The 17,637-nt window shown below is 49.1% G+C and overlaps 1 protein-coding gene across 3 annotated transcripts in view; it reads left to right on the top strand.

The window, feature by feature from the left end:
• Positions 1-14,173, top strand: part of IP6K2 (inositol hexakisphosphate kinase 2) — a 30,820-nt gene extending 16,647 nt beyond the window's left edge. Inside the window, exons 2-6 of one of the 3 annotated variants that reach the window (XM_049777376.1) lie at positions 2,603-2,937; positions 4,792-5,014; positions 5,848-6,023; positions 12,504-12,679; positions 13,405-14,173. In XM_049777376.1, coding sequence (XP_049633333.1) covers positions 2,736-2,937; positions 4,792-5,014; positions 5,848-6,023; positions 12,504-12,679; positions 13,405-13,905 — 1,278 coding nt within the window. In that variant the 5' untranslated portion in view covers positions 2,603-2,735 and the 3' untranslated portion in view covers positions 13,906-14,173. Of the gene's footprint in view, positions 1-2,549; positions 2,938-3,726; positions 4,200-4,791; positions 5,015-5,847; positions 6,024-12,503; positions 12,680-13,404 lie in introns of those variants that run through there. The other 2 variants (XM_049777377.1, XM_049777378.1) reach the window with 2 other exon arrangements.
• The last annotated feature ends 3,464 nt before the right edge of the window (positions 14,174-17,637 follow it).

The following is a 17,637-nucleotide window of genomic DNA, read 5'->3' as shown; positions in this document are numbered from 1 at the left end:
CTTTTGAGGTTAACTTAAACTAATATGCATGTGCATGGAAATGTAAAAAAGTACTTTGCCTTCAATGTTTTATGTCTTTAGGTTGCTTTGTGTGCTGCTAAGAAATATTATGTACTACAATCTGGGGACTTGAGGAACAAAGTAATTGTACATGGGTTCTGTTTTATTTTTCTTAATGTTCTTTGGCTGAAAGTTCAAAGTTAAGATATCAGCAATGGGACTACTGAGAATTCTGTTTATGGGGTGATTGTCCTTCCACTGAAACTTTACCTTGTCCTCTTTCTTTGCATCTTTGTTCTCATAATTAAAAATAAAAATTAATAAAAACAAAACAAAACAAAAAAAACCAGGGGTCTCAAACTCAATTTACCTGGGGGCCACAGGAGGCAAAGTCGGGGTAATCCTTGAGTGCAAAGTCAGTAGTAAGCCTTGAACATTGGGAGGTGTGACCCAAACAACTAAAACAAAACAAAACAAAAAAAGATTCCTCTAGGGCAGGGCCACAAAATGTTGTACGGAGGACCACAAACGGCCCACGGGCCATGAGTTTGAGACCCCTGGTTTAAAAGAAGGGCTCGAGACTCGATAGAGTGTGGGGGTATAAGGTACTTGCCTCGCATGCAGCCAATCCGTGTTCGATCCCTGGCATCTCATATGGTTCCCCCTAGTATCACCAGTGACTTCTGAGCGAAGGGCTAAGAGTGAGCCCTGAGGGTGAGGCAACAGCAAAAACAAAGGTTTAAAAGAGGGTACTTCATAAATAGAAAATTGAATACCCTGGGATACCCTAAATGCCCCAGGTGCATCTGAGCACCAAGGCAAAAGTGCCGGGGACAGTTGTCCTGAGGCTGCCTTGTTAGTGCTCAGCACGCAGATTATCTTGAAAGCAGGAGCTTATCTGGGTGAATTTTGTCACTTCTCTGAATCTCTGTTTGCCACAGTGACAGCGGTATCTCCTTCCTGTAAAGCATCGGGAGGCTTATAGGAGAGAAGAGACGCTCCAGTGAGGAGCCAGGTGCACACAGTAGGTGCTTCACCCACCTTTGACCGCAGTGGGCACCTCTCCAGGGGCTCCCCTGTCTGCTCCTTGGCCTAGTTGGAGTCAGGGACCAGGTACTAGAGCCCAAGTCTCCTGTAAATCATACTAGTAGAGACATGCAATCTGTCAGATGCAGAGAAAACAAAACTAGTCTGGCATAGCTCCCGGAGAGGTGAGGTGTGCAACCTCTTCCATTTCAAGTTCCAGTGGCCCTGGACCTCCACCTAGGTGGAAGCCGCTTGTCCCAGCAGTGAGATTCAGTTTAGAGGTGCGCTCCAGCTTTTGGAGATCAGGATCGAACTGATAAAAATAGTGATGACCTAGAACACTGTGTCTCTCTCAAAATGGAATCAGTCAGCCTTGATCAGTTGTTTTTAGATACAGATGTTAATCATTAAAGCTGGACTGAGACTCTGCTGCTCCTGAGGTTAATGGAGCTTGTCTTTGGCCTTGGGCAGGGGTGATGTGCTTAGACGCTTCGGGAAGCGAAACCTTACATTGTTTTCTTTCCCATGTATTTCTGAAAACATGGTTAAGGACCATGTTTGGTTACTGTGAGTGAATCCTCGTGTCTGTGTTGGCTCATCGTTCGTTATAGATACGCCACTTTGGTGGAGAATGTTGATAATCTGCGGGTGCTGTGTATCTCTATAGGCAAGAGGTATGTGGGGAATCTAATGAAGATACCAACTTTTCTGTGAACCTAAAACTGCTCTAAAACAGTCTTAAAAATACATGTAATACGTTGAAAAGATAGTACAGGAGGAAAAGACTTGCCGTATATGCAGCCAGTGCTGGTTTGTGCCCCATAGAGTGTAGTCCCACCAGGAGAGATACCTGAGCACAGCCCTCCAAAAAATATTAAGAAAAAAACGAACATATAGGTGGGGCCTGGTGTAGAGCTTATATTGACATGGGTTGTCCCTAGCACCCCCCCCCCAAATAAAGCAAGCACATGAAATGAATGGAGTGGTTTGTACATCAACTGTATTTAAATCATTTTATTATAAAATGGTTAGATCTAGGCAGGAGAAATTGTCCAGCCGCCCCTGTCTGTTCCCTGCACCTTGGGATGTGACACTCCCCCTTCAAAAGGGGAAAGAAAATAGAGTGGTTAGGTTTGAGAGCCTGGGATGTGCCTGCCGTGACGCAGAACTTGCCTCACAAACCCTGGGAGTGTCTCCAAAGGGAGGGGGGGATAAAATAATCAAAATGTTTGAGTAAGAATTAATTCTAATGCTCGGTTTGAAGTTGTTCTATTACCTCGTGGCGCCCCACCTCACCTCTCCCTGATGTAACTGCTCTCACCTTGTGGAAGGGCTCTTGGAGCGGGTCCCTGCATGCCCCATCCCTTCTGCCTTGCTCCTCCCCCCCCCCTGCCCAGAGCTAGGCTCTTAGGCTCTAGTTGTTTGTGGCTATGGGATGAGGCGGGGCCAGGAGGGCAGCCCAGGGCGGGCCTTCTTGAGCCTAGGCTGTTTGTTTTTCTCTGGGAGGAAGCTGAGCGCCTCTAAAGCCATCCCTGGCGTCTTCCAACTCCCCTGTCATTGTTTGTGCTTCCCACAGAGCGTTCTGGTTTGTGCAGCTCAGAAGCCCAGCCAAGGCAGACCGACGTGCACACGGACACGCGACAGACGAGGACGCGCTGGCTGCTGGATCCTGCCGCCTCCCCCTTCTCCCTATTTCCTGTGCCTGGAGGATGAGCCCAGCCTTCAGAGCCATGGACGTGGAGCCCCGCACTAAGGGCATCCTCTTGGAGCCCTTTGTCCACCAAGTTGGGGGACACTCCTGCGTACTCCGCTTCAACGAGACCACCCTGTGCAAGCCCCTGGTCCCCAGAGAGCACCAGTTCTACGAGACCCTCCCAGCCGAGATGCGCAAATTCACACCCCAGTACAAAGGTGAGCCCCCAGCTGCCTTAGGGGTCGCCAGCGCCTGGCGAGGAGGTGCCAGGCATCGCAGTGCAGCCAGCCAGGGAGCCCTCACCCCCTCCCTACATTGTGTTTTCCCTCTTGGCCCTCCGCCCAGCACCTCACACCCTCAGTTTTCAAGCCCTGGTAAGATTGCTCAATTCTGTTTTGTTTTGTGGAATTGTTTTGCGTTCATTTTTGGTGCAAGTATAGCTGTGTTTTATGTTCAGGTGTCTCTTGATTACAGTAACCCATAGTCCCCCGTGGAGGGGGGCGGTAGGGGAAGACTTTGGGAGAAGTTTACATGCTGCCTGCTTTTTGTTCTTCAGGAAACCAGAAGTCCGGGTGATTAGGTAGGCTGGGAGCAGGGTTGAGCAGATGGAATGTAGGAGTGGGAGACTGTGCTGATTATCAGAAGCCCTTTGCTATTACCAGATGTCCCCAAAATTGTCCCCAAAACTAAGGCAACCTATTGATTCACATGGGATGGTTTTTATCCTTTTTATAATGCATTTGAGGGGAGATAGCAGCAGCCACCAACGTGGTCTTAGGGGGAAGATTCTTTGTAACTCTGGGAAGAACTCACAGAGGAAATTTTAAACCTTGCATAGACTCATTATGCGAAAGACTCGAACAATTTAGGTTCTGCCGGGACTGTTGGAACATGTTCCTTGAAGACGGTGCCCTGGGCTTCTCTGCTCTGAACATGCATGTGTGTTGTGGGAGGTGCGGGGGTGCTGGGGGGCCCTCACTTGGTCCTTCTCTGTTGTTTTTTTCCAGGACAAAGCCAAAGGCTCTTTGTTAGCTGGCCGCCCCAGCCCCCTTTTTGCCCTTGGTTCTTTCCCCCGTGACCACAGGGAAGTGTGGTCCCCTGAATTCCCAGAGCCTGGGTCCATCTCAGAAGTGTCGTCTCTCTCTGAGCACGCATTCCCCTGCACCGAGCGAGCGAGCGGGCGGGCAGCAAAGACTGAGCAAATTGAGTGATCCTTGGCCAGAGAGGCCTGGGAGGAGAGGTGTTCAGCCAGTCGCTTTCAGGCACTCGTCGGCACCTGCTGAAACGCTCCCACCCGACCACCCCTTCCTCAGAGACTCTCATTGCGCAGGACAGGTTCTAGAGTCTCCAGGGGGGGAGCCGCTTCCAAGGCCACCACGCGTCTGTTCTCCCCGCCCAGCCCTATTTGCCTTATGTTCATTTTGTTCTTTTGTGACATGAGACTGCAAAGACCAATAAAGGAATGTATTTGAGGACAAAAGGTCTGGAGCGTCCACTCCGTGGATGGGGGCGCTGCAAGAAGCCTTTGCTTAGGTGTCTGTCGTGCTGTGTGGTTTGTTTCGTTTGCTCCTGTATTTTGTTCCGCTTGCCCAGTCTTCCCTCACCCTTGGATGCGCCATCTGCCTCAGGCAAACTCGTGTTCCACCTGTTCGTAGGCTCTGCTTTTAAAGCAGGTCTCCAGGCTGTCAGAGTTTCTGTGTAGGACATTAAAAATTCCCACGAGATCGCAAAGAGCAAATGTCTTTACGTCTCTCAGGATTAGAAGAGTTGCATACAAATAAACATTGTCAATGATGGAAAAATGTGTCTTGTAATTCTTTGGCTCCTGCCTTGTTAAGTGCATCCGAGAGGAAGACTCTCAGCTATGTTTGCTCCTTAATCGCTTGTCTTGTATGGTGTCATCTTTTCTAGCTGTTTTGATATTTGTTAGGTTTGCAGATGAGTTTGGGGCCTCTGGCAACATAGAGACTAAGGAACAGGGTAAGAAAACAACAACTGTTACAATCATGTTATTTATCACACATCTGCTTTGGGAATTAAAAGTTTTTCTTCGCTCCTCACCCCCCTTCCAGGTGTGGTCTCGGTCCGCTTTGAAGAAGATGAAGACAGGAATTTGTGTTTAATAGCATATCCGGTCAAAGGGGACCATGGAACTACGGACAGTGTAGACAATTCAGACTGTGAACCAAAGAGTAAGCTCCTGAGGTGGACAAACAAAAAACATCATGTCCTAGACACAGAAAAGGCCCCCAAGGACTGGGTGCGGCAGCATCGGAAAGAAGAGAAGCTAAAAAGGTGGGTACAGTAGGAAAGGGGAACCCTAGACTCTGGTTGGTGGTCGGAAGTAGCAGATACCAGCCCTTGCCCTCTGGAGCTAAGAAGTCAGACAGTGAATTCAGTGCTAGCTACTTGATCACTCTGGCCCTTCCCACACAACAGCAGCCACTTCTCCTTCCTTGACTGGGGAATTAACTCCTGTCATTTTAACCCTTGGAGTGACAGCTTTGAAAATTAAATCACGCTCTGCTCCTTCATAGTTGTGCCAGGCCCTCTGCAGGCTCTAAGATACTGCAGGTCCTAGGGAGCCATCCTGTCACCTCAGGTTGCCTGGTGAAAGAGAAAATGATTGGTTGGTTGGGAACAACCTACACAAGGTCTTTCAAACACCATAATTTGACAGAGCTTGTCTCTCAGTGGGTTGCTCAGAGTTTTCTTTTCCCTATAGAAAATGGATATAAGTTGATGTATGGATAGTGTAAATAAGTATTTACATTATTCCCAAGGCCTTTCAGTTTCGATTTTCCGAAACCCATGAAGTCAGGGAACCCTTTTGTATCAGGCCAAAGGTGGGTGATGAGGACTGCCTGGGTGATGAGCAGTTGCTCTTGTTCCTCGTTCACTGTAGACTTGCAGCTGGTCCCTCGGTTTGCTTCTGAAATCAATGTTCTTGAGGTATACTTTCTGTACATGCAATAAAACATGCCCGCTTGAAGTGTTTAACGTGTACCATGACACCAGTGCTATCTCAGGAGCTCACTCTTGTCATACTCCTTCAAGTCCCCTGAAGACTCTCTGGCCCTGAATTGTGATAAGGCATTTCGATTTATTGGCTCCTTGTCTCTTTATAGCCATAAATTAGAAGAAGAATTTGAGTGGCTGAAGAAATCTGAAGTTTTATACTACAGCGTAGAGAAAAAGGGGAATGTAAGTTCGCAACTGAAACACTACAACCCATGGAGCATGAAGTGTCATCAACAGCAGTTACAGAGAATGAAGGAGAACGCAAAGCACCGGAACCAGTATAGTATCCTTTGTTCATAGGGATGTTACAGTCTTGGGTAGAGAAAGTAGGTGATGAGGACTTAGGAGTTCAAAGAGGAAGAGTGAGTGTGGGAGTCGTGGTTGTATCAGAATCCCCAGCATAATAAAAGGGGGTAACCAGCCCTTTCCCCTGGGCCAAGGGCTTGTTTAGGAGCGTAGGTGGTGGGGAGAAAAGAAGAGAGCAATTGAGCATAGGGGTGAAGAACAATGCATTGAGAGACTGTCCTGCTTTAGCTTTGCAGTTCAAAAAGCTGATTCATACTTTCATGCGTCTGTAAGAAATTTCCAGATAGTGGTTTCCTGTCAACCATGGGCTCAGCAGATCATCTGCCTTTCAGTTCTATCTTATCTCAGTAGACTGGCAAATGATGAAAACATGGTCCCCTGCCTTTTCCCAACCCTCTTTTTACCATTAAGCTGTGCTTTATTGATTTATTATCGTTGGGGTTTTTTGTTTTGGTTTGGTTTGGTTCGGTTTTTGGGTCATACCCAGCAGCGCTCAGGGGTTACTCCTGGCTCTATGCTCAGAAATCACTCCTGCCAGGCTCAGGGGACCATATGGGATGCTGGGATTCGAACCACCGTCCCTCTGCATGCAAGGCAAGCACCCTACCTCCATGCTATCTCTCCGGCCCCTTATTGTTGTTTTTTTATGTGACAAAATTATTTAGGATTAAGTAATTATGTTTATTGGGGGAACCCCTCCCCCTGCACAGGATTACTCACTGCACAGTGCTCAAGTCGATGGTTCCCTGCTTGATTCAATGCCGCTGGCCTTCCTCCTTCTGCCCCCGAAACCCTAGGCTCTCTGGATAGCCTATGGAGACTATGTTGTACAGAATTCAGGCTTGGGGCCTGTGCTGCCGGGCATTCATTCCCTCCAGTCTTTGGAGCTGTTTTCCTGCCCTAGGAAAGTTTTTTTCTTTTTTGAGAGAGAGCAGCGCCACACATTTGACAATGCTAGGACTTACCTCCTGGCTTTGCACTCAGGAATCATTCTGGCCAAGCTCAGGGCACCATACGAGCTGCCGAGGAGTGAACCCAGATGGGCCATGTGTAAGGCAAGTGTCCTGGTTGCTTTACTGTCAGTCTGGCCCCTAGGAAATGTTTAATCATGCTAAAAATCAGAGTATGGGGCCGAAGAGATAGCATGGAGGTAAGGCGTTTGCCTTGCCTGCAGAAGGTCGGTAGTTCGAATCCCAGCATCCCATAGGGTCCCCTGAGCCTGCCAGGAGTAACCCCTGAGCACTGCCGGATGTGACCCAAAAACAAAACCAAAAAAGTTAAAAATCAGAGTATATAGAGTCATTGCACTAATAAACTATATCCTACAGTTAAGCCACTTATGTCAGAATCATGTTATGGCTATTTACATACCCACTATTCCCCAACCATGTTCTTTGAAGCAAGTCTCAGATACATTTTTTCATGCATGTACATCTCTGTTTGTATCACTAGGAGATAAATATTTGTACAGGCCATAGACAAAGTACAGGAGATTGGTGCTTACTCCATCACCAACCCTGATTCCATACTGCCACCCGTTAAGGTCCCTTGGGTACCACCAGGTGAGGCCCAAACTGTAGCGTCGCTTCTCCCCTCTGTACCCCCACCCCAGTACCATCAGTACTCTTCAAATGTGAACTATGATTCCTCACTACTAAATTTGTAGTTTGTTTTCAGTTTCCACATTGTCTCATAAATGTTTTATTTTTGTTTTGTTTTGTTTTGTTTTGTTGTGTTTTGTTTTGTTGGCCACACCCAGTGAGCTCAGGGGTTACTCCTGGCTATGCGCTCAGATAAATATGTTTTGAACAGAGATCCAAATGAAGGTCATATGTTGTTTGTTTGAAATGATTTCTTTCTTGGAAGTGCTTGGGATTAACTCCCGTCATTAATTTTATAGCTTCTTACCCTTTTGGCTAAGATCAGTTATGGTATTTAGTTTCTTTGGGGGAGGAAGAAGTCATCCCACACTTGTTGCTGCTCAGGGGCTACTCCTTTTTCCCTTTTTTTTTTTTTTTTTTTTGTTTTTGGGTCACACCCAGCAGCGCTCAGGGGTTACTCCTGGCTCTACGCTCAGAAATTGCTCCTGGCGGGCTCGGGGGACCATATTGGATGCCAGGGATTCGAACCACCATCCTTCTGCAGACAAGGCAAACACGCTTCCTCCACGCTATCTGTCCAGCCCCAGGGGCTACTCCTGACTTTGCTCTTGGGTCTTTCATTCCTAGGGATGCTTGGGCAACTGCAGTGCCAAAGATCAAGCCTGAGCCTTCAAGCATGCACAAGCAGAGCATGCACTCCAGCTTTTGTACTATCTTTGGCCCTATTTCAATCCTTTCAAACTCATCTTGGATTTTTTTTTTTTTTTTTTTGGTTTTTGGGTCACACCTGGCAGCGCTCAGGGGTTACTCCTGGCTCCATACTCAGAAATCGCTCCTGGCAGGCTGGGGAACTATATGGGACGCTGGGATTTGAACCAATGACCTTCTGCATCAAAGGCAAATGCCTTACCTCCATGCTATCTCTCCGGGCCCCTCATCTTGGAAATTTATTTTTGTTTGTTTGTTTTGCTTTGGGGCCACGCCCTGATACTCAGGGCTTATTCCGGACTACACTCAGGATCATTACTGTCAGGCTAATGGGGACCATATGGGGGTTTGGAAGAATTGAACCTGGGTTGATCGTATACAAGGCAAGCATCCTGCCTGCTGCACTGTCTCTTTAGCAGACTAGTAGTTTTTCATTTGGCTGGTTGATTTTTTTTAATTTATATTTATTTATTTATTTATCTTTTTTGGGGGGGATCACACCCAGTAGTGCTCAGGGTTACTCCTGGCTCTGCGCTCAGAAATCGCTCCTGGCAGGCACGGGGGACCATATGGGATGCTAGAATTTGAACCACTGTCTGTCCTGTCCTGGGTTGGCTGCTTTCAAAGTAAACGCCCTACCGCTGTGCTATCTTTCCTCCCCGTGGCTTTTGTTTTTTAGCCTCATTATGAATTTATGAATTTAAACAACTAGATGACATGTTATAGGCTGTTGGAGTTCTCTCTTACTGTTCAAATTGTCCCACATTTAGCCAATGAGAAGTCTTTTAAAATAGCCTTCTGGATTATATTGACTCTGCTCACTTATCTTTCTGCATTAAATAATGGTGCAGAAGCAGTCTCAATGGTAAACATGTTTTACATGTATCCTGGATTAAAGAGACCCAGTACCACATGCACAAAAAAGTCAATAGTTTATCTGGTTCAGGATCAAGGGTGTTTTCTTTTTTTTGTTTTGCCTTTTTTTTGTTGCAGTTTTTGAGTCTCACTCGACTGTGCTCAGGGGAAACTCCTGGCTCCCGGAAATTGCTCCTGGCAGGCACGGGGGACCGTATAGGAAGCCAGATTCGAACTGATGATCTACTGCATGAAAGGCAAATGCCTTACCTCCATGCTAGCTCTCCAGCCCCCGAGGGTGTTTTCTATTAGATGTAATTCATTCCTCTTAAGTTAGCAGGTGCAAATCTTTTTCTGGTTAGGGCTAAATAATGTTGTAGTTAATCGCAAGCTTTACATGAACTATTCTGCCATTGTAAAGTAGCCTTTGACAATAGTGTAAATGAATACAGGTGAACTTATTCTACCCTCCTCCCCAAAATGTTGCTTATATGATCATTTGAATTGAATTTATTTTTTTTTAGTGGTACCAAGGATTAAACCCAGGACTCACATAGAAGGCAGGTACTCCACTGCCAAGCTACTTCATTAACCTCTAAATGCTTTTTTAATCTTGAACATTTGAGAACATTTGAGGGCCCGGAGAGATAGTCCAGCAGATAAGGAGCTTGCCTTAGCTCACAGCTGACCTGAGTTTGATCCCCGCTAGTAAGTACAGAGCCAAGTGTAACCCCTGAGTATTGCCAGGTATGTCCCCCAAATGAACCAAAAACTAAATATTCAAGAAGAATAATAGAATTAAGACCCATTTCTGGCTTATTAGTATCTGGCAGCGAGTATCGGAACATACTCAGCCCTGCTCTGATGTGAGCCCAGATACAGACTTCTGGGGATCGAACCTAGATTGACCTTATGCAAGGCAAATGCCCTACCCACTGTACTATTTCTCTGGCCCTGGATCTGGCCATATTTTTCTAGACCTTTTTATTGTACACATTTGGGAAATGCACGTTTTTTTTTTTTTGAGGTGTGGGCAGCCATACCCAGCAGCATTCAGGGGTTACTCCTGGCTCTATGCTCAGAAATCGCTCCTGGAGGGGGCTGGAGAGATAGCATGGAGGTAAGGCGTTTGCCTTTCATGCAAGAGGTCATCGGTTCGAATCCCAGCGTCCCATATGGTCCCCCGTGCCTGCCAGGAGCAATTTCTGAGCATGGAGCCAGGAGTAACCCCTGAGCACTGCCGGGTGTGACCCAAAAACCACAAAAAAAAAAAAAAAGAAAGAAATCGCTCCTGGCAGGCTCAGGGGACCATATGGGATACTGGGATTCGAACCACGACCTTCTGCATGCAAGGCAAACATCTTACCTCCATGCTATCTCTCTGGCCCCGGGAAATGCACTTTTTATTTGGTGTGTGTGTGGAGGGGTGTTGTTGGGCCATGTCCAGCTGTACTAAGGGCTTAATCCTGACTGCACATGGGATCACTCCTGGAGATCTCAGGGGACCATATATGAAGTTGGAGATTGAAGTCAGGTCAGTGGCATGCAAGGCAAGCACCCTACCTGCTGTACTCTTTCTGTAGCACCTTCTACCATTTTTTGGTTTTTGGGACACAGCCAGCGGCTCTCAGGGGGTTATCTGCTCAGAAATAGCTCCTGGTATGCACGGGGGACCACATGGGATGCCGGGATTCGAACCAACCACCTTAGGTCCTGGGTCGGCTGCTTGCAAGGCAAATGTCGCTGTGTTATCTCTCCGACCCCCCTATACCTTTTTTTTTTTTTTTTTTGGTTTTTCGGGCCACACCCGTTTGATGCTCAGGAGTTACTCCTGGCTAAGCTCTCGGAAATTGCCCCTAGCTTGGCGACCATATGGGACACCGGGGAATCGAACCACGGTCCTTCCTTGGCTAGCACTTGCAAGGCAGACACCTTACCTCTAGTGCCACCTCGCCGGCCCCATCCCATCTATCTTTTTTTAAAAGAAACAACATGGGGGCCCAGAGAGATAGCACAATGGCGTTTGCCTTGCAAGCAGCCAATCCAGGACCAAAGATGGTTGGTTCGAATCCCGGTGTCCCATATGGTCCCCCGTGCCTGCCAGGAGCTAAGTTATTTCTGAGCAGACAGCCAGGAGTAACCCGTGAGCACTGCCGGGTGTGGCCCAAAAGCCAAAAGCCAGAAAAACAAACAAACAAAAAAAGAAACAACATGTATTCATCTTGAACTTTCTTGTTTAATACTTAAGATTGTAGCATTTCCAGAACTTATTTTAGTGATCAGGACACTGGTCTCACATGTTTGAGTTTAAGAATTACTGTGTGTGGGGCCGGGTAGGTGGCGCTGGAGGTAAGGTGTCTGCCTTGCAAGCGCTAGCCAAGGAAGGACCGCGGCGGTTCGATCCCCCGGCGTCCCATATGGTCCCCCCAAGCCAGGGGCGATTTCTGAGCGCTTAGCCAGGAGTAACCCCTGAGCGTTAAACGGGTGTGGCCCAAAAACCAAAAAAAAAAAAAAAAAAAAAAAAAAAAAGAATTACTGTGTGTCTGTTGGGGTGCCTAGGTCTATATTAAATATGGACCCTTGTTCGTTCTCTCCCTCGTCCTCCCTCCTTTTTTTGGTTCGTCCTGGGTCAAGTTCGTCTCAGGTCAGAGTGTTTGAGCCAAATGCCCTACTGCTTTGCTATCACTCGGGCCCCATCGACCACTGTTCTCATGCCAGTTTTCCTGACAAGAAGGTGCCCAGTAGCCTTCTCATGTTTGGGCTCCCTGTTCTCAGTGTGCCACTGTGGCCACTGTGTGCAGGCAGTATTCCTGGGGTATCCAAGGCTCCTTGAAGCAGCACCCCAAAGATTCTTTAGAAGGGTCTGGGGCTGGAGAGAGAGCACAGCAGTAAGGCTTTTACCTTGCACATGGCCGATCTGGGAAGGACCCAGTTTCGATCCCCACAACCCTGAGCCTGCCAGGAGCAATTTCTTTTTTTTTTTTTTTTTTTTTTTGTTTTTGTTTTTGTTTTTGTTTTTGGGCCACACCCAGTAACGCTCAGGGGTTACTCCTGGCTATGTGCTCAGAAGTCGCTCCTGGCTTGGGGGGACCATATGGGACGCCGGGGGATCGAACCGCGGTCCGTCCGAGGCTAGCGTAGGCAAGGCAGGCACCTTACCTTTAGCGCCACGGCCCGGCCCCCAGGAGCAATTTCTGAGCGCAGAGCCAGGAGTAACCCCCAAGCACTGCTAGGTGTGGTCCCAAAACCAAAATAAAAAAAAAAAAAAAAAAAAAGGACCCTTAACCATTCAGAATTCATCTTATTGGAGAACCTGACTTCCCGCTACGAGGTGCCTTGTGTCTTGGACCTTAAGATGGGGACACGCCAGCACGGTGACGATGCTTCTGAGGAGAAGGCTGCCAACCAGATCCGCAAATGCCAGCAGAGCACCTCTGCAGTCATCGGTGTGCGCGTATGTGGCATGCAGGTGAGCGGGTGACTGGGCATGCTGTGGGAAGGCTGGGGCCTCTAGAACCTGCCACACCTCCCTCTGGGCACAGGATTCCTGAGTTGAGGCCAGGGCTGTGGCACTCGTAGTAGGCACAAGCAAGGCCAGGGTGCTTGATCCCTGGCACTATGTAGTCCCTCTAGTACTGCTCAGTACAAAGTCCACAGTAGCAAGAAAGTTCCAGATTTGTCTGGGTGCATCTGGAGTTTGACCTCTGTGACTAGCTTGGCTGAGTTCAATTTGTGGACTTCCGAAGGGGAGGAGAGTATGGAAAGACAAGATTAGGCTCTTTCCAGTGACACGTACAAATAAGGGTCTGGGACAAAACCAAAGTCAGAGCTACATTCTTCTTGATTTTCTTCTTCTGATTTTGGGCCACACGGCGACGCTCAAGGGGTACTCCTGGCTCTGCACTCAGGAATTACTCCTGGCTAGTTTGGGGAATCTTACAGGGTACTGGAGATTGAACCTGGGTCGGCCGTGTGCAAGGCAAATGCCTATGTGCTGTACTATCGCTCTGGCCCCTGCGGGCTGCATTCTGAGTGGGTGTTGATGGGAGAGGCCAGTCCTCCAACGTGAGATGGGTATACTTCATGAATCCTAGACTCCGTTCCAGTACTGTCCTGTTGCTGCTGTGCCCTGGGGCCCAGAGCCAGAGAAGGCTGCGACCCTCTGACCCACCGTTCTTCTCTCCCCCCTCCCAGGTCTACCAGGCAGGCAGCGGGCAGCTCATGTTCATGAACAAATACCACGGCCGGAAGCTGTCGGTGCAGGGCTTCAAGGAGGCGCTCTTCCAGTTCTTCCACAACGGGCGGTACCTGCGCCGAGAGCTGCTGGGCCCCGTGCTCAAGAAGCTGACGGAGCTCAAGGCGGTGCTGGAGCGCCAGGAGTCCTACCGCTTCTACTCCAGCTCCCTGCTGGTCATCTACGACGGCAAGGAGCTGCCCGAGGTGGCTCTGGACTCGGACGCGGAGGACTTGGAGGACCTGTCGGAGGAATCGGCGGACGAGTCCGCTGCCGCCTATGCCTACAAGCCGCTGGGCGCCAGCTCGGTGGACGTTCGCATGATCGACTTCGCACACACCACCTGCAGACTCTACGGCGAGGACCGCGTGGTCCACGAGGGCCAGGACGCGGGCTACATCTTCGGGCTCCAGAGCCTGATAGACATTGTCACAGAGATCAGCGAGGAAAGCGGGGAGTGAAGGCGGGGTGCGCCCGCCCCAGAGACTCTTCTGTGTCCCGGGCACAGCTGCGCTGCGTCGGGAAGGAGGCCAGTACGGCCAGGCGGTGGCCCCTGCAGCCTGGAGCTGACGGGCGAGGCCTCGGAACCCAGCCTGAGCCAGTCCTAACCGCGCTCGGAGTCTATTTATTTGAACTCTTTCTTCGACATTCCACATTTGACGATGCAGATACCTCTTTCTTCCCCGAGTGTACATGTTCTAATACAGATCCTTTTGTTAACTGTACAAAGAGTTGCTGTCGTTCTTCGTAGGGGTGGAAGCCGGCCCCCCTCATTTTAGAAATCTCACGTAGCAGACTGACCTCTCTCACCCCGCAGTAGGTGCCACGATGGCAAACTATCAGCCATCTAGGCTTTGGGAGAAAGCTGGGGCCTACCACCCCCTTTTCTCCATTGCTTTGTGTTTTTGAATCACACCCAGCTGGGCCTCAGGGCTTACTCCTGGCAGTGCTTGGGAGACCATCTGGGATGCTGGGTATCAGATCCAGTAAATTGGCATTGTATAAGGCAAGTTCCCTACCTGCTATATTATTGCTCCAGTCACATACTACCCACTTTTCAGAGAGAAAAAGATACTTAATCTTGCCTTTTTTCTTTTTATTAATTGTGGGCCCATACCTGGTAGTGCTTAGGGATTACCCCTGGTTCTATACATTCAGAAATCGTCCCTGGTGGACACGAAAGGACCAAACCTGGGTTATCCATATGCAACGCAAGCATTCTATCCCACTCCAATTTTTGGAAATTTTACCTTCTTTATGTGAACAAACAGAAAGCAACACCCCAATTGCACTCAAAACTACTATGGCCCCCGTGATGAGTCCAGTGATGTCCCCTCCCCCATACTGCAGATGGTATCACCTACTTATTAGACTTCCTCAAGGGCATAAAGAACTACACCTGGGGCCAAAGAGCTAGAAAAGGTGTTAGGGCACTTGCCTTGCATGTAGCCAACCCACCTTCAATCCCTGGCATTTCATATGGTCCCCTGATCCTTGCTGACAGTGATCTCTATGTATAGAGCCAGAAGTAATCCTTGAGCATGGCTGGGTATGGCAAAAAAATAAAATAAAATAAATAAAATAAAATAAAATAAAATAAAAAAATATATATGGGCTGAGCATCATCGGGTGTGGCCCAAAAACCAAAAACCAAAAAAAAAAAAAATAAAATAAATAAAACAAACATGGGCCAGAGGATAGCACTGTGGTAGGGCATTTGTTTTGCCACAACCAACACAGGACGGATGTGGCTTTATTCCTGGTATCCCACAAGGCCCTCCAAGCCTGCCAGGAGCGATTTCTGAGTGCAGAGCCAGGAGTAACCCCTGAACACTGCCAGGTGTGGCCCAAATTAAGCAAAAAACAACAACAAAAGGGGCCGGGCGGTGGCGCTAGAGGTAAGGTGCCTGCCTTGCCTGTGCTAGCCTTGGATGGACCTCGGTTCGATCCCCCGGCGTCCCATATGGTTCCCCAAGCCAGGAGCGACTTCTGAGCACGTAGCCAGGAGTAACCCCTGAGTGTCACCGGGTGTGGCCCAAAAACAAAACAAACAAACAAAAAAAAACAACAAAAAACAACCCAGCAACAACAAAACACATCTTTTTTTTTTTTCTCCCTCCCCAATCAACAAAACACATCTTGCAGCATAAATTGAGTAAAAATGTCAAACCTGGGTCCAATTCTTGTGCCTCTGGCAGCAGCTAGTTAGATGTCCTGTACCTGCAGGGCTTAAGTAGCCACTACTCGTCTATTGTCAGTCCTGAACTCGGGGGCAAATGTCCCTGCAGGGGGAAGCTCACCGAGGGGATATTCTGGAGGGTGGTTCTGCCACCCCACCTGTTACTACTATTAACAGCCAGGAATCTGACTCCATCTATGCTGTCCTCATTCTTCAGGCAGTTCTGGGCAGGGCAACCTGTAGGAGAGCTACTAATGCCCTATGCTAGGAGGACTTGGGGAAGCCAGAGAAGATGTGAACTGCAGGTGCAAAGAAGGGCACAATAGACCCAGTGCCAATAAGGCAGGGTCTGGATTACCCAGCTCCCCTTGACCAAGGATTCCTTTTTTGTTGTTCTTTGTTTTTCTGGGCCACACCCTTTGACGCTCAAGGGTTACTCCTGGCTGTGCTCAGAAATCGCTCCTAGCTTGGGGGACCATATGGGACGCCAGGGGATTGAACTGTGGTCTGTCCTAGGTTAGCTATGTGCAAGGCAAACGTCCTACTGCTGTGACACCTCTCCAGCCTCTGACCAAGGATTCCTATGCCTACGTTCACCATGTCCAAAATTAGGCCAGCTGTACCTAGGACCTGCTTGTGGCCAGAAACACACACACACACACACACACACACACACACACGGCCTTTGTCTTAAGTTTTATCCCCAACCTATGGGCGCATTTAAGACCCTTCCCTAAGGGGTGGGGAGTGTAGGGCTCCTACACTGTAGGGCATTTGCCTTCCAAGTTCTGGGTCATTACAAAGGGTCATAGATGGAACAAGGTCTCACTGTTGAAGGACTTCTCACCTCTAGCTTCCAGGTCTTGAGGAGGATAATTGGTTACTAGAGAAGAAATGTGTCTCCTCAGCAGAGGAGACGAGATCTCCCAAAATCTAGGGACAAGGGGCCAGAAAGATAGCACAGCAGTAGGACATTTGCCTTGCCCACCCAGGAGGGACCCAGTTCGATTCTCGGCATCGCATATGATCCTCCTGCCTGCCAGGGGCTATTTCTGAGTGCAGAAACCAGGAGTGACCCCTGAGCACCGCTGTGTGTGGCCCAACAATCAACCAACCAACCAATCAATAAAGTTTAAAAAAGGGGGGAGAAAGCTCAGTGGTAAGGCGTTTGTTTGCCTTGCAAACAGCCTATCCAGGATGGACGGTTGTTCGAATCCCGGAATCCCATATGGTCCCCTGTGCCTGCCAGGAGTGATTTCTGAGCGCAGAGTCAGAAGTAACCCCTGAGTGTCACCGAGTGTGGCCCCAAAACCAAAATAAAATAAAATAAAAATCTAGAAACAAGCCAGTAGGGGTCGGGAAGGTGGCGCTAGAGGTAAGGTGTCTGCCTTACAAGCACTAGCCAAGGAACGGACCGCGGTTCGATCCCCCGGCGTCCCATATGGTCCCCCCAAGCTAGGGGCGATTTCTGAGCACATAGCCAGGAGTAACCCCTGAGTGTCACCGAGTGTGGCCCCAAAACCAAAATAAAATAAAATGAAATAAAAATCTAGAAACAAGCCAGTAATGGTGAAAGAAAGGAGATAGCATGGGAGGCCTGGTCTGGGTGCAGGCAGGGGAAGGGACTGAGTCACTCCCTCTCTCTCTCACCTGCTCCAGCCACTCTGAACCCCAAGATTTGGTGGTGGTGAGGCCTGAAGAGAGAGGAGGCAGAAAGACCAGCTCCCACAGTGCTATCAAATGTCATGCAGGCAAGACCCAACCAGGGTGGCCCTCTTGGGGTGTCTGCAGGAGCGGAGCACCTGGGCTGAGAAACTGGAGCGCCCCTTGGAGAACTAGTAAACACCGGGACCGGCACCGGAGCAGCCGGGGGAGTTTGTTCTAGTCTAGTCCTGCAAGGGGCCGGGGCTGGGCCTCGAACTCGCGACCTCCCACCGGTGCCGCGCTTCCTCCTGCGGCCGCCAGGGGCCGCTGCGTCCCCGCGCGCGAGTGACGCTCCGGGGCGGGGCGGGGC

Source organism: Suncus etruscus, chromosome 7 (assembly GCF_024139225.1).
Source record: "Suncus etruscus isolate mSunEtr1 chromosome 7, mSunEtr1.pri.cur, whole genome shotgun sequence".
Classification (NCBI taxonomy): domain Eukaryota; kingdom Metazoa; phylum Chordata; class Mammalia; order Eulipotyphla; family Soricidae; genus Suncus; species Suncus etruscus.
The sequence above is the reverse complement of the archived record's forward strand: the minus strand, read 5'-3'. Positions and strand labels throughout refer to the sequence as shown.